The following is a 13,162-nucleotide window of genomic DNA, read 5'->3' as shown; positions in this document are numbered from 1 at the left end:
GAGGCAGAGACACGGGAGGAGGGAGAAGCAGGCTCCAGGCTCCATGCGGGAGCCCGACGTGGGACTCGATCCCGGGACTCCAGGATCATGTCCTGGGCCAAAGGCAGGCGCTAAACCGCTGCGCCACCCAGGGATCCCCAAAATCTTTAAATAAATAAAGTTTAGCACATTTAAAGCACTAGAAATTCAGTCTCTTTATTCATGATTTCGGAGAACATTAGATTTATATTAGTGCTTATTTGTTTCTACAAACCAATCAACACAGAAACCCTGTAAGACACATAGTACTCTAAGTCATTAATACCCTCCAGATGTAGAAAACTATTTCACACTCACAGAAGAGCTAAAGGTCTTTCTGAATTACAGCCATGTAGACACCCAGATACAGAGACCCAGGGGCTTCATACGTACAACTCCAGGGCACAGATCAAAAGTAAACACAGACACACAAAACTAAACAGTCCAGAACTCAAAGAGCTGGTCTCCTTCCTAGCAGGTACAAAATGCTTCAATTTGGAGCATACGTAGAAAAACCACCACCAACAACAAAGATCAGCAAATCAGATTTTCTGTTGCCTCTCAACCAACAGATACTCTGTCTCCATCATGCATCCCACAGGGATCGCCAATGGCCAGTCCATAGAGCTGAATTCCCCATCATTGCTATCACCAAAAATGAAAACACAGAATCAGCAAGAAAAAAAAGACAAACCACAATAGCAAGAGAAACAGCAAACCTAAAGTTCTGTCACACATGGGATTCTGTCCAAGAGCCAAGGGAGGAAATGTTTGAGTTTCTCAAAGCCTATGAGGGGCACATCTCCAGCACCACACATTCTTGGTTCTGACAAGTGAGTTTACGGGGGCATCTCCATGGAACCTCCAAAACTCTTACAGTACGAGTTCCAAAAAGGTAAAATCATGACCCTTGGGCAAAAAGAAAATAAATCCCTCTTAAAGGTTTTATTTAGCTCATTAGTTAATGAGAGATGCCATGAGTAGTTGACAGAGCATTTAAAAAGCTGGATAACAAAGAAGTGTTAGAACGAGATTGCTGAGTTAGATTTTTCAAAGCTGGTTAATGTACAACAGGTCATAAATCTTTGAGGTCATCTGAGATCTCCAGTCTGTCCCAGGAGATGAAATGAAGTACATTCTTACAGTCCAGAAGATGCTTGGGTGGCCTCTGCCCTTGTGGAATGCTGAAAGAGTGTGCTGTCCACCTTTGGGACTTATTTTCAAATTCCAGATAACTTTTTTGGATCTCGATAAACACGTCCTGGGGAGGATTAGCCACCGTCCTTAGGGATGAGACTCAGAAGGGGTAAGTTTTTATTGATGTCAGATGGAGGAAGGGAAAAGATGTGTAGGGAGTTGAAGGCTCTGCCGAGAGGGCTGTCTTGAGTGGGGTCCTGGAGCCTCCAAGGTAGGCCCTGGATCAGCTTGGGTCTGGGACTCCAAAGATGGGGAGGGAAGGGATGGGGGTCGCTAAAGACAAACATTTCTCTTTTTTTTGAGGATAGCCCAGAGTCTTCCCCAGGGCGAAGAGCGCCAACTTACCTCTTCCTTGCAGGTGGCCAAGTTCAGCTTCGTGGGCAGCGAAGAGGAGCTGGAGATGATCTTTGACTGGGTGGATGTGGAGCAGAAGGGACGCCTCTCTCTGGAAGAATTCAGCTCTGGGCTCAGTATGTCTGTCCTGGGAGAACTCTAGTGACTTGCTGCATAGCCAGGCATCCCATGCAGTGTGCCCAGTACAGGGAGGCTAGGCTGACATAAAAGGCAACATAAAAGGCAACAGGGAACCTCCACAGCACCCCGAGAGCAGTTCATGGCATGGATGATGATATGAATTACTCTGGAGATGAGGATACTAAGTCCATGCGGGCAAGCAGTTGGTTTAAGACAGGGCTAGGCCTTAAGGCTCTAGCCCAGGAGACCTGCTCACTTCCTTTCCTATCAGCAAGAGCAGTTCTTTGGCTGGGGATGGAGGTGCTCCTCTTAGCATCCTCCTCCTCCAGGGAGGCCTCCAGGCTTGCTTACTTTCTGATGCCTCACTTGTCTTCTCCCCAGCAAAAGGTTCCCTTGAGCAAGAGGTTAAGCAATCCCCAGTCTTGAGACCACAGGCTTTGTTTCTGCCTGAGGAAGGTCACATTCTGGCTTTGGGAATTCCTGGCCCCAGGGAGCAACAGAGGGTGATATTTAGCAGTTGGGAGCTTCCCAGGCTTTCTTTGTCCCCCTTTGGGCAGGGCTACTCCAATGCTTGCTTCTCAGGACAGGCCCAAAAGGACCTAAAAAGGCCAAGGTCAGCAGAGCACAATACTCCCACTGATCTCGATGCGGGTAAACTTTCCCGCCAGAGCAATGGAAGGTGTAATGTCCTTGCCGAGACCCTGCAGAGCACAGCTCAGGCTTAAATGCCTGCAAAGCCGTTCAGAGTTCTCAGGTCTGATGAGTCTCTGCAAGTTTGGGGGACAAGGAGGAAGAAGGCCAGGAATCTGCATTTACAGGTCATAAAATGGTCAGAATGTCTACCTTGAACAGATTCCCATGGATGACAGGGCGAATGTATGAACGTGGCCCTGTATAAATGTGATCACACAGAGAGAATTACTTCCCCAAGGGCCGGAACAGGACAAGATGGGAGATCAGTGGACCCAACTCCACTCTGCTGCCTTTTGTCCCCTCTGTCCCACAGAGAACATCTTCAGCTCCAGCCTGGGCACCCACAGGCTCCACAGGAAGAGGCCACTGTCTTCCAAGAGAGAACCTGCAGCTGCCAGTTTCCTGGCACTGGAGGAGGCTGACCATGAGGAGAAGGAGGCGTTCTTTGCCTTTATCCAGCAGCTGGGGGCAGGTGACGTCCTCCCAGAGTAAGGCCAGCACTGAGTGTGGAGGGGTGGGGGTAGGAGGCAGGGGCAGGCACTGCCCATCAGTGCGGGGCAGGACTGGCCTGGGCACAGGTGGGAGGCCACCAAGTAGAGCGGGGTGCAAATCTGGGTTTGGCCACTTGGGTTAGCTGTGTGACCATGGGCCGGTAGCCTAACCTTTGACATCTGTTCTCCAGCTGCAGTGTGAGTGTAAGGACAGTTGTGGGATGAAATGAAGCCCACCCGTGGAGAATGTCTGTTCTTGGGGAGTCCCTCCCACGCCCCCTCCTCCGCTCCCTCTCCATCCTGCCCTATGTGATTGCTCCCCAGGATTAGCGGCCTGGGGTATCAACCTCCCAGGTGTAGTCACAATCTTAAAAACATGACTACCTAAAAAAAACAAAAAACAAAAAACAAAACAAAACAAAAAAAAACATGACTACCTGAGGGGGCCCTTTTTTTTTTAAGATTATTTATTTATTTATTCATAAGTGACACACAGAGAGAGGCGGAGACATAGGCAGAGGAATAAGCAGGGAGCCTGCTGTGGGACTTGATACCAGGACCCCAGGATCATGGCCTGAACCAAAGGCAGATGCTCAACCACTGAGCCACCCAGATGTCCCTGAGGGGGCCTTTCTTAACTAGAAAAGAGGGTCCCGAGGATCCCTGGGTGGCTTAGCGGTTTTAGCGCCTGCCTTTGGCCCAGGGCGCGATCCTGGAGTCCCGGGATCGAGTCCCATCCCAGCATGGAGCCTGCTTTTCCCTCTGCCTGTGTCTCTGCCTCTCTCTCCGCTCTCTATGTCTATCATAAATAAATAAATCAAAAAAAAAAAAAGAAAAGAAAAGAAAGAAAAAAAGAAAGGAAAAGAAAGAAAAGAAAAGAAAAAGAAAAGAAAGAAAAGAAAGAGGGATCCCTGGGTGGCACAGCGGTTTGGCGCCTGCCTTTGGCCCAGGGCGCGATCCTGGAGACCCGGGATCGAATCCCACGTCGGGCTCCCGGCATGGAGCCTGCTTCTCCCTCTGCCTGTGTCTCTGCCCCTCTCTCTCTCTCTCTGTGTGACTATCATAAATAAATAAAAATTTTTAAAAAATTAAAAAAAAAGAAAGAAAAGAAAAGAAAAGAAAAGAAAAGAAAAGAAAAGAAAAGAAAAGAAAAGAAAAGAAAAGAGGGTCCCCTCAATGGAGTGATTCATGTACAGTGATGCCCTGGGTTGGGCAGGTTTGGAGATGGGGAGGGCATTTCCTCCAGACTGTCTCAGGCTCTGGGCTTACGGGGTTCACTCATGCTCAGAGAAGGGGGACTTCTGCCTGTAAATACCCCTCTCACACCTCCCAGGTCCTCCTGGGTCTCTTAGAACCATCAGGGGAATCACCCTGCCTGTTTACCTGCCTCATGGGGCTCTGCAAGGACAAGCTCTCAGAGGGTGGGACTCAGGGTACAGGCAGGCAGGGCAGGTGTGGTGGATGGGGAGCCATTTACCTACTTGGCAGCTTGGCCTGGGCCCAGCCCTCTGGCATCTATCTTCGTAACTTAATTAAATCCTTAGGGGGGATCCCTGGGTGGCTCAGCGGTTTGGCACCTGCCTTGGGCCCAGGGCATGATCCTGGAGTCCCGGGATCAAGTCCCACATCGGGTTCCCTGCATGGAGCCTGCTTCTCCCTCTGCCTGTGTCTCTGCCTCTCTCTCTCTGTCTCTCATTAATAAATAAATAAAATATTTTTAAAAAATCCTTGGGAAAGCAGCATTAATTGAGTGCCAGCCATGTGCCTGGCCCCAAGCTGGCACTTTCACTGGGCACGGCTCATTCTCCGGTGACCCTACTGGGCAGGTATCAGGCTCCCCTTTGTACAAATAAGCCCAGAGAGGGCAAGGGAGTTGCCAAAGGTCACACAGCTACAGGGTGAGAGAAGAGGGAAGACAGATGGCAGCCTGGGGCCATCAGGCTCCCAGCTCCTCCCCTGCCCCATTGCCAAATCAATGAGCCACAAAGTACCGTGGGGGTTCAAGAAGGAGAGGGCACATCTGGGAAGGGTTCCTGGAGGAGGTAGTAACTCGAATTGTACCTTGCAGGGTATGAACCGATTTTTGTGGCCCAGGTGCCCAAGTTTCTTCGAATGTTGCCATCAAAATAGAGAAGTGGGGGGTGCCTGGGGGGCTCAGTGGGTTAAGCGCCTGCTTTCAGCTTGGGTCATGGTCCCAAAATCCTGAGATCAAGCCCCGCATTGGGCTCCCTGCTCCATGGGGTGCCGGCTTCTCCCTCTGCCTCTCTCTCTTTCTCTGTCTCTCATGAGTAAATAAATAAAATCTTTTAAAAAGTGAAAATAAAAAATACAATACAATACAATAAAATGGAGAAATGGGCCCTCTGCTTACTGGCTCCACGTCATATCTCCTCTCTGGCTGTCCCCCCTTCCCCAGGCAGGCAGAGATCTGGGAGCTGTGGGGGAAGCTGAGGCAGGAGGAGCCCCAGCTGGCAGGCAACCTGGAGGGCTTTCTGGCCAGGATGACCAGCCGCCTGCAGGAGGCCCGGGCTGACAAAGAGGTCCTGGAGCTGACGCTGAGGAAGTGAGTGGGGCTCGGGGGGGCCTCACCCACCTGGTGTCTGGCACAGAGTATGTGCTCTTTACATTTTAGCTAAACGGGAATTGAATTCCCTCAGCTCTGGGCTTAGGGGTGGGATATGGTGACAGCAGGAAGTGGGGCAGAGTGATGGGGCGAGTGGGACCATGTGACAGGGCCGGGGAACCAGTATCTTGATGATGGTTACAGGAGTCGGCGTGTCGGGATCAAGGTGACCAATGTCAAGGGTGTACGGGTCAGGGGCCATTGTCGGGATGACTGTCCTCAGGGTGACAGGGGTCAGTGATCACTGGCGGAGCGAGGCGAGCAGCGAGATGGACTCCACACCCAGGCCCAGAGCGGCCCTGCCCGCAGCAGGGTCCCCGGGTGCTCACGGGCTGCCCGGCTCCCCCTCGCACCCCTTCCAGGCGGCACTCCGACCACCATCGGGAGGTCCAGCAGCTCTATGAGGAGATGGAGCAGCAGATCCGCCGGGAGCAGCGGCAGCTGCAGGCTGAGGTGACCTCCCCTGGCAGCGCCCCATCCTGGGCTCCTCCGGGCTGATGCTGGCCAGTGCGGGGGGGGGGGGGGGGGGGGGGGCAGCTCCTCTCACCCCCGCATCCTCAGGGAGATGTGCTGGGAGTGCTGGGCCTCGCCCGGCCCTCCCGGCCCTGCCCACCAGGTCTCACTCTCCTCGCCTCAATCTTGTTGCCACAATCTCGGCCGGAGCCAGAGAAGTGGTCGTGAGAGGCGTCCCCGTACCCCGGGCCGGGTGCGGGTGCGGGTGCGGGTGGAGTGTGGGGAGGGCTGGGCGTCAGCAGGCCGCGGGGGCTGAGACCTGTCTGCTCCCAGAGCGACTCCCGCGGCCTGGCCTTCAGCTCCCAGATGCAGGAGGCCCTGGAGGCCAAGGAGCGTGAATGTCAACGGCTCACGGACGGCCAGAGGGAGGTGAGTGCCAGCGCCTCCCCGGGAGCCCAGATTCTGAGGAGTCACACATTCTGACACCCCGCTTCTCAGACTTCAAGGGGGTGGCTAGGCCAGAGAGTGGCTCCCTTTGCCGAGATGAGGTCAGGTAGTGCAGAGGGGCCACTGGAAAGGTCCAGGTTCAAATCCCTGCTGTTCCCATTAGGAGCCAGGCAAATCTGAGGCAATGACTTTGTTGCTTTTTTTTTTTTTTTTAAAGATTTTATTTATTTATTCATGAGAGACACAGGGTGGGGGGGTGGGGGCAGGCAGAGACACAGGCAGAGGGAGAAGCAGGCTCCATGCAGGGAGCCCAACGCGGGACTGGATCCCAGGACTCCAGGACCACACCCTGGGCCGAAGGCAGGTGCCAAACCGCTGAGCCACCCAGGGATCGATCCCCTGAAGCAATAACTTTGGCCTGAGTTTCTCCATCTATAAAATGGGACTAACCACATCTACTGCATCTCCTAGGCCAGTTGTGTCAAATGAGGTGATAAATAGGAAAGCACTCTGAAACAGAAAGTCACTGGGCTAACATGAGGTCACAGTGTTAGAGAGGCTGAGTGATAGGGTGGCATTCAACTCTTATGTCCGCTGACAGCTGAGTCACCTGGGGTAGGTTTGTAACCTCTCTGAGCCTTGGTTTCCAAATCAGAAAAATGGAGATCAGAACTCTTGCCCTAGAGGGCTGCTGGGATGACTAAAGATACCATATCTGAGGGCCTAGCATGGTTCCTGGCACACAGGAGGTGCTTTTCACATCACAATTGTTACTGACTCTGAATCTGACCTAGCTCCCTGCTACCCTGACACCCCAGATCTCGTAGCCCATAGTCACTTCCAGTTGGCATCGCAGCTAGGTGTTTGGGTCTGAGATCCTGCTCCCCCCACCATCTCTTCCTTTCTCAACTCCCAGACCACTGACCTTAGTAAAATCACCTTCTGATGGAACCAGGACAACCACCTTTCCTTCAGCGCTGGGCGAGGTTCCCAGAGCATTTTCCACTGTCGCCTCGCCTGGCTCTGTTATCTGGTCTCACCTTCCCAACATGGGCTGATTTCCAGATGCCTCTGCAGCAGCTGCTCCTTAGAAATTGAGGCAGGCCCCTTCAGCCAAGGGAAGAGTTTGGACTTTCCAAAATGGGGCCAGTTTGTCCTGTCCCCCGTAGATGTGAAGCCTCTCCTCTGAAGTCATTCATTCCTTCACCTGACAATTCTTACGGCATGCCTACTAGTGCCTGGCACTGCTCTAGGGTCCTGAGGAACATGATAGACACAACCCCCTGCCCACAGAGTGATAGCCTTAGTCAGGAAGATGGATGAAAAAAAAAAAAAAAAGGAAGATGGATGATAAGCAAAATAAGCAAATAAAATCTATAACATCCTGGAGGCTGGAGAGTGAAAGTGCTAAGGAGAATGAAGGGAAGCAAGGAAGGAGAGTAGAAGGGTTTTGACAAGAGGGTCCAGGAAGGCCTCCCTGAGTTGATGGCATTGGAGTAAAGGCCTGAAGGAGATGAGGCATGAGCCGTGTGATACCTGGGGAAGGGCAGTCCAGGCGGTGAGAATAGTGAGTTCAAAGGCCCTGAGGTAGGTGCGTGCCATGAATATCCAGGGAGCAGCAAGGAGACCGGTGTGCTGGAGCAGACAGGGGGAGGGGAGAGGAGTGGGAGAGGAGGGCAGAGACCTCACAGGGCGGGAGGGACTGTGCAGGCACTGGATGCCACTGTGAAGGCTTCACTTTCTCTTCTGAGTGCTCAAGCAGCCCCCCATCTCTGAGTATGTGACTTGCTGTGGCTCAGGAGCTCCCTGTGGACCACTTGGGGTTCAGAGACAAGCAACCATTGCGGAGCTCTGAGCAGAGGAGAGTGTGATCCAATCTACGTTTCGGGTCCTTGTGGTGCTGGCCGTTTGTGTTTCTTACACAGTCCCTCTGTCCTCCCTGCCCAGCATTTCAAGTGTCTCTCCTGGACGGGAGGTCACGGAGCTAATCAGGCCAACAAGGGGTAACCACGCCCCGCCCCCACCAACCCTCAACCCTTTGTTTAAGCTGGGTCTCCAGGAGCCTGGAGTCTGTGCTCCACAGTGGCTTTGGGAGGCTGCTTGTCGCCCTGGAGGGCCCCGGGGCTTCTCTCCTCCTCACCCTCCACCTCCCGCAGCTGGAGGCCCAGCTCCACCGCCTCAGCAGCACACACCAGGAGGCCTGCTCTGAGAACCAGCAGCTGCGGGAGACCGAGCATGACCTGGCTGGGCGGCTGGAGGAGGTGCAGGGGCAGCTGCAGGTGACCAGGGGGCATCTGAACGCCGCCAGGGGCCGCGTGTCCTGGCAGATGGAGGAGGAACCAAGGCAAGTAGCTGCCATCCGTGGGCTAAGGTGGGTACCAGGGCTTCCTAAAGGTAGGGAGGGAAGCTCTGGGTTCTCTGAAGCCCTGGTTCAGCACCCAGAACACATGCAGAGTTTCCCTTCTTAAACCTCACGACAATCCTGCAAGGCCACATTCTCCTGCCCATTTCTCAGACAGGGAAACTAAGGCACCAAGAAGGGAAAGTCATGTGCCCAAGTTCACACAACTTGGATACACACACACACACTGCTAGTATAGTAATGGATCCCAGAAAGCCACTCACTCTACCTGTTAGAGCTCAGAGGAGTGGGATGGGCCAGAATGGTCAGGGAAGACTTCCTGGAGAAGGTGAGGCTTCATATAGGCCCTGAGAGATGGGCAGGATTGGACAAGGGGGAGGCATGGGGCGCATGCAGGGTGGGGACCACCTGAGGAGAGACTGGGGGTTGGGGTCAGCTGTGAGGTGTTACCGATGGGGAGAGGTTCCCCTGACCTCAGCTTCCTAAACCCTTCCTAGTGTCCCCCGAGCAGGTGAGGAGAAGGCTTCAGATGCCCAGGCAGTCCCCTCTGAGGAGGCTCCCCTGCCCGGACTGTTTGGGGAGGAGGATGACTGGGACCAGCTCCTGAGCAGCTTCAACACCTCCTCGCGCAGAGCTCTGCAGCTCTCCTGGAGCCCACCTCCCACCCCAAGGACCCCCTTGGGCCCCCAGACACCCCGAGTTGTCAGGCAGATCTCCATCTCAGAGCCACGTGCTTTGCCGTTTGGTCAGGAGCCACCTTCAGATCTGGAAGGGGCTCCAAGGGGCCCTGCTGGGGCGCCCTCTGGAGCCAAGGAAGTGAAAGGAGTGGGCGCAGATGGGCAGGATGACAGTCCAGAGCAGCCCGTCCAGTCTCGCAGCCCGGAACCTCAGGAGGAGTCAGGGTCTGGCCCTGAGGCCCTCTCCCTCCGGAGTTTCCAAGGGGCCACCACTGGGGAGTCAGGGAGCCTGGTGGCAGCTGCACTCAAAGTGCTCATTCCTTTGGAGGATGCACCTCCTCCTCTGGTGACCTGTCCTCCTCCCCAGGCCCCAGCTGGGCCCAGTGAACAGCTGCAGGCCTCATACCCAGGTGACAAGAGCCCGGGGCCCGGGCCTATCCCAGACAAGCCGCCTAGGCAGACAGAGGCCCTCCATTGGGACCGGCAGGATCCTGGCTCTGAGCCAGGACTGGGGTCCCCAGGAGCTGAAGTCCTTATACCAGGGCTGGCTGGGCCCTCCCAGGATCCGGGACCTGTGGGTCAGGCTCCCTCAGAGGGGCTGGAGCGGGCCTGGTGCAGCCCTGGTGTGCAGGGAAGCCAGCCCGGGGGGCCAACAGAAGCTCAGGGCCAGGTCTTTGGGCCAGATGGGCTGTCTGGCCTCTCCCTTGAGCGTCTGGAAGAGCCCAGGGTGGAGGGAAGGAACCAGGTAGGCCGAGGAGGACAAGACCTCAGTTCAGAGCAGTCAGCTGGGGCTCACAGCCTGAAAACTGGGCATTCAGAAGCCCCCCCTCCTAGAACGGGGTCACCTCCCCTGGAGTCTCCCCTGGAGGGGGCTCAGCCTGGGGATGGAGCAGAGCCTCAGGAGCACCGGCGCAGCTCCCCCACCACAGTGGAGCTAGAAGTTCAGCCCATGCCCTCACCTCCAACTGCTCATACAGAAGAACAAGGCTCCCTTCGATCCAGGGAGCCAATGGCAGAGAACAGACTCGAAGAAGACCCAGGAAGTGAGCCCGGGGAGGCTGCGCTGAACCGGTCCCCGGAGTCCCCCGCGGCCAGCGAGCCTCTAGCCGACCCCGATTACCTCTTCCATGTCATCTTCCTGGGAGACTCCAACGTGGGCAAAACATCCTTCCTACACCTGCTGCACCAGAATTCCTTTGCCACCGGGCTGACAGCTACTGTGGGTAAGGGCTGACCTGGGGAGGGAGGCTGCAGAGGGAGGGGATGCCCGGGGAGACCCAGGGCCAATGAGCTGGAGGCAAGCCAGACAGATCCATCTCCCTGGGAAGCTGCAGGTTCTGTCCTGGCCACAGGCCCTGCATTAGACTTTATTTTATATGGGCACAATCTTACTATTTTACTAATTATCTCTAATTATAGGTAATTTGCTTTGCTGCATTGATCTGATTAGCTTATAATGTGCCGCACCAACAAAGCACCCTGCAATTTAGGGGCCAGAGCTGGTTGCCAGTGAAAACAAGCAAGTCTCCACCCACATGGCCCTGGGGGCAGGCCACTGCAGGGTGGGTGCCGCTTGCCTTTGCTCACAATTAGCCCCAGGCCAATGGGCCAAGCTCTGGCAGAGAGTTGCCCGGGGCAAGTTGAGTACTTTACACAGAATGTGTTTCTAGAGTAAGGTCAGTTAGGAGCTCAGATACCTGAGTTCAAATCCCATCTCTGCCACCCACTAGCAGTAAGGACTGGGAGAAATTATTTAACCCCTCTGAACTCTCAAACCCTCATCTGCATCATGCAGACTGCATAATGCAGGCAAGTGTACAGGCTCCCTAAAATAGGTGTAAGGATGAGTTCAGTTTGTACATGTCTTAGAATATCTGGCATGTGGTAAGTGCTCAATATTATTTTTATTACTATTATCATAAGCAAATATTTGATCATGTCTAATGCAGTGGCCCCTGCAAATGAAATATCCCCAAACACAAAGACTCCTCTACCTACAAATGTTGGGATCTGTGATCGCTTGGCATTGTACAGAGCCACGGAAATGCAAGCTCAAGAATGAAGAGGACACCCGCTTAGGCACAGAGATGGGGGGACCCATGTGTTTGTGCCAGGCAAAGTGCATGCTAACTGGGGACCAGCGCCAGACCAATGGGTAGATGACAGACTTCATGCAAAAGAGGCTTCAAGATGGGTTCTCAAATTTTTCTTTAAGAATCCTCACCTGGGGGAACCAGTTAAAAATTCAGTGTCTTGGGGACTAGAGAACTTGCAGCAGGCCTGGCCTGCTGTTGGGGAGGGTCACAGGGTCTGCGAGCCCACTGTTCTGAATCATCTGAGGTCCTGGTTACTGACCACCTACAATGCGCCAAGCATCTTCCGTGCCTCCTTCCTTTACAAAAGCCCTCCCTATATAACTGATCTGCCCCCATTATTATGTGATAAGAAGATTCCACAAAATTCAATCAAGAAAAACACAGGTTGCATAATTGTAAAAAGACAGGGCAAGCCTGCACTCACTGCTAGTCGGCTGGGAGTACCCGAGATCCAGGGGAGTGACCTGTGCCCGTCCCAGTGCCAGCTGCAGTTTGGTGCCTCCTGGTGGCTGTCATCCATCTGGCTTCACCATCAATGGGGACAATTCTGGCTTCCTCGGTCATGAACATTTCCACACCCAGCGTCACCTCCTCTGTTTCCTCCCCTTCTCTCAGAAGATGAGAACTCTAGCCTGCTGGCATTTGAGAACAGGGCTGGGTGGAGCACCAGAGCCAGAGCCAATGGAGTTATATCAGAATGTGCATTTTTGCCAGGCTTTTCCATATCCCCATTTTACAGATGAGGGAAACAGATCATAGAAGACCTGGTCAGGTTTCCTGCCCTCGCTGGGGCCCAAAGTTCATACCCATGGTCTCCTGCTTTCAGAGCACATGCCCCACCCTAGAAATTCTGCTGTGTTCTGGGTTCAGCGTGACTCTGCCCCTGGGGCCGCTCATGTAAAATAGCAGATTCCTTGGGAAGGAGATAACTGTTATATTCTTAGCGATTTATGTGGTTAAGTTATAACACGTTTTGGGGACATATGGGAGCCACGTGGGTGGATTGAGGAGGGGATGGGCAGGTTGGTGGGAGTAATGGTGGAGTTAGGAAATGCAAGGAATACTTGTTAAAGACGTTCATAGATTACATGGTGGGCATTCAAGCCAGGCTGGATATCATCACCAGGGGTTGGGTTAGATAATCTCATAGGTTCCTGCAGACCCTGGGCTTCCTAGGACAAGGATTCCTAAGGTAAAAGAGCAGTAAAGAGAAGCGGATGCTACAGACTTCTGCTTTGCCATTTTGCTGAGTCAGGTTCCCCAGGCTGCCACTTCCTGCGGAGAGCATGGGCGGGGGAACAAGGTTTCAGCCCCCACCAGAGACAGCTGCAGAGACTTTGAGAAAAGTCTCCACCAGCTCAGGGCTGGTATGAGGAGGCACGCCTTTCCAGAGCTGGCACAGGGCGTGCAGTGGGCTCCATAGCTTCAGGGCTCCCTTAGGAAAAGGAGTGGGGATGGGAAAGAAGTCCCTCTCCATCACTCCCTACTCTGCCTGAATTCCTTGGGGGTCGGCAGAAAGGTGTACCCCAAAAGTTTCTAAACCTTCCTGGGATTTCACTAATCCCTTTATATTTGCAGAGACAGGAAGGGTCCAGAAGCATGACCACAGCGAGGGGTGGGGCTGTGAAATT

At 53.9% G+C, this 13,162-nt stretch overlaps 1 protein-coding gene across 4 annotated transcripts in view; it reads left to right on the top strand.

The window, feature by feature from the left end:
- RAB44 (RAB44, member RAS oncogene family) overlaps positions 1-13,162 on the top strand; it is a 35,984-nt gene that overhangs the window by 15,448 nt on the left and 7,374 nt on the right. For 2 of the 4 annotated variants that reach the window (XM_072833240.1, XM_072833241.1), the window contains exons 3-9: positions 1,574-1,685; positions 2,696-2,870; positions 5,290-5,436; positions 5,859-5,949; positions 6,283-6,378; positions 8,553-8,767; positions 9,256-10,658. In XM_072833240.1, coding sequence (XP_072689341.1) covers positions 1,574-1,685; positions 2,696-2,870; positions 5,290-5,436; positions 5,859-5,949; positions 6,283-6,378; positions 8,553-8,767; positions 9,256-10,658 — 2,239 coding nt within the window. Of the gene's footprint in view, positions 1-634; positions 1,325-1,573; positions 1,686-2,695; positions 2,871-5,289; positions 5,437-5,858; positions 5,950-6,282; positions 6,379-8,552; positions 8,768-9,255; positions 10,659-13,162 lie in introns of those variants that run through there. The other 2 variants (XM_072833243.1, XM_072833242.1) reach the window with 2 other exon arrangements.

The sequence above is a fragment of the Canis lupus genome, chromosome 7 (genome assembly GCF_048164855.1).
Source record: "Canis lupus baileyi chromosome 7, mCanLup2.hap1, whole genome shotgun sequence".
NCBI lineage: Eukaryota > Metazoa > Chordata > Mammalia > Carnivora > Canidae > Canis > Canis lupus.
Note: the sequence above shows the minus strand (reverse complement) of the source record. Positions and strands in the feature narration are given on the sequence as shown.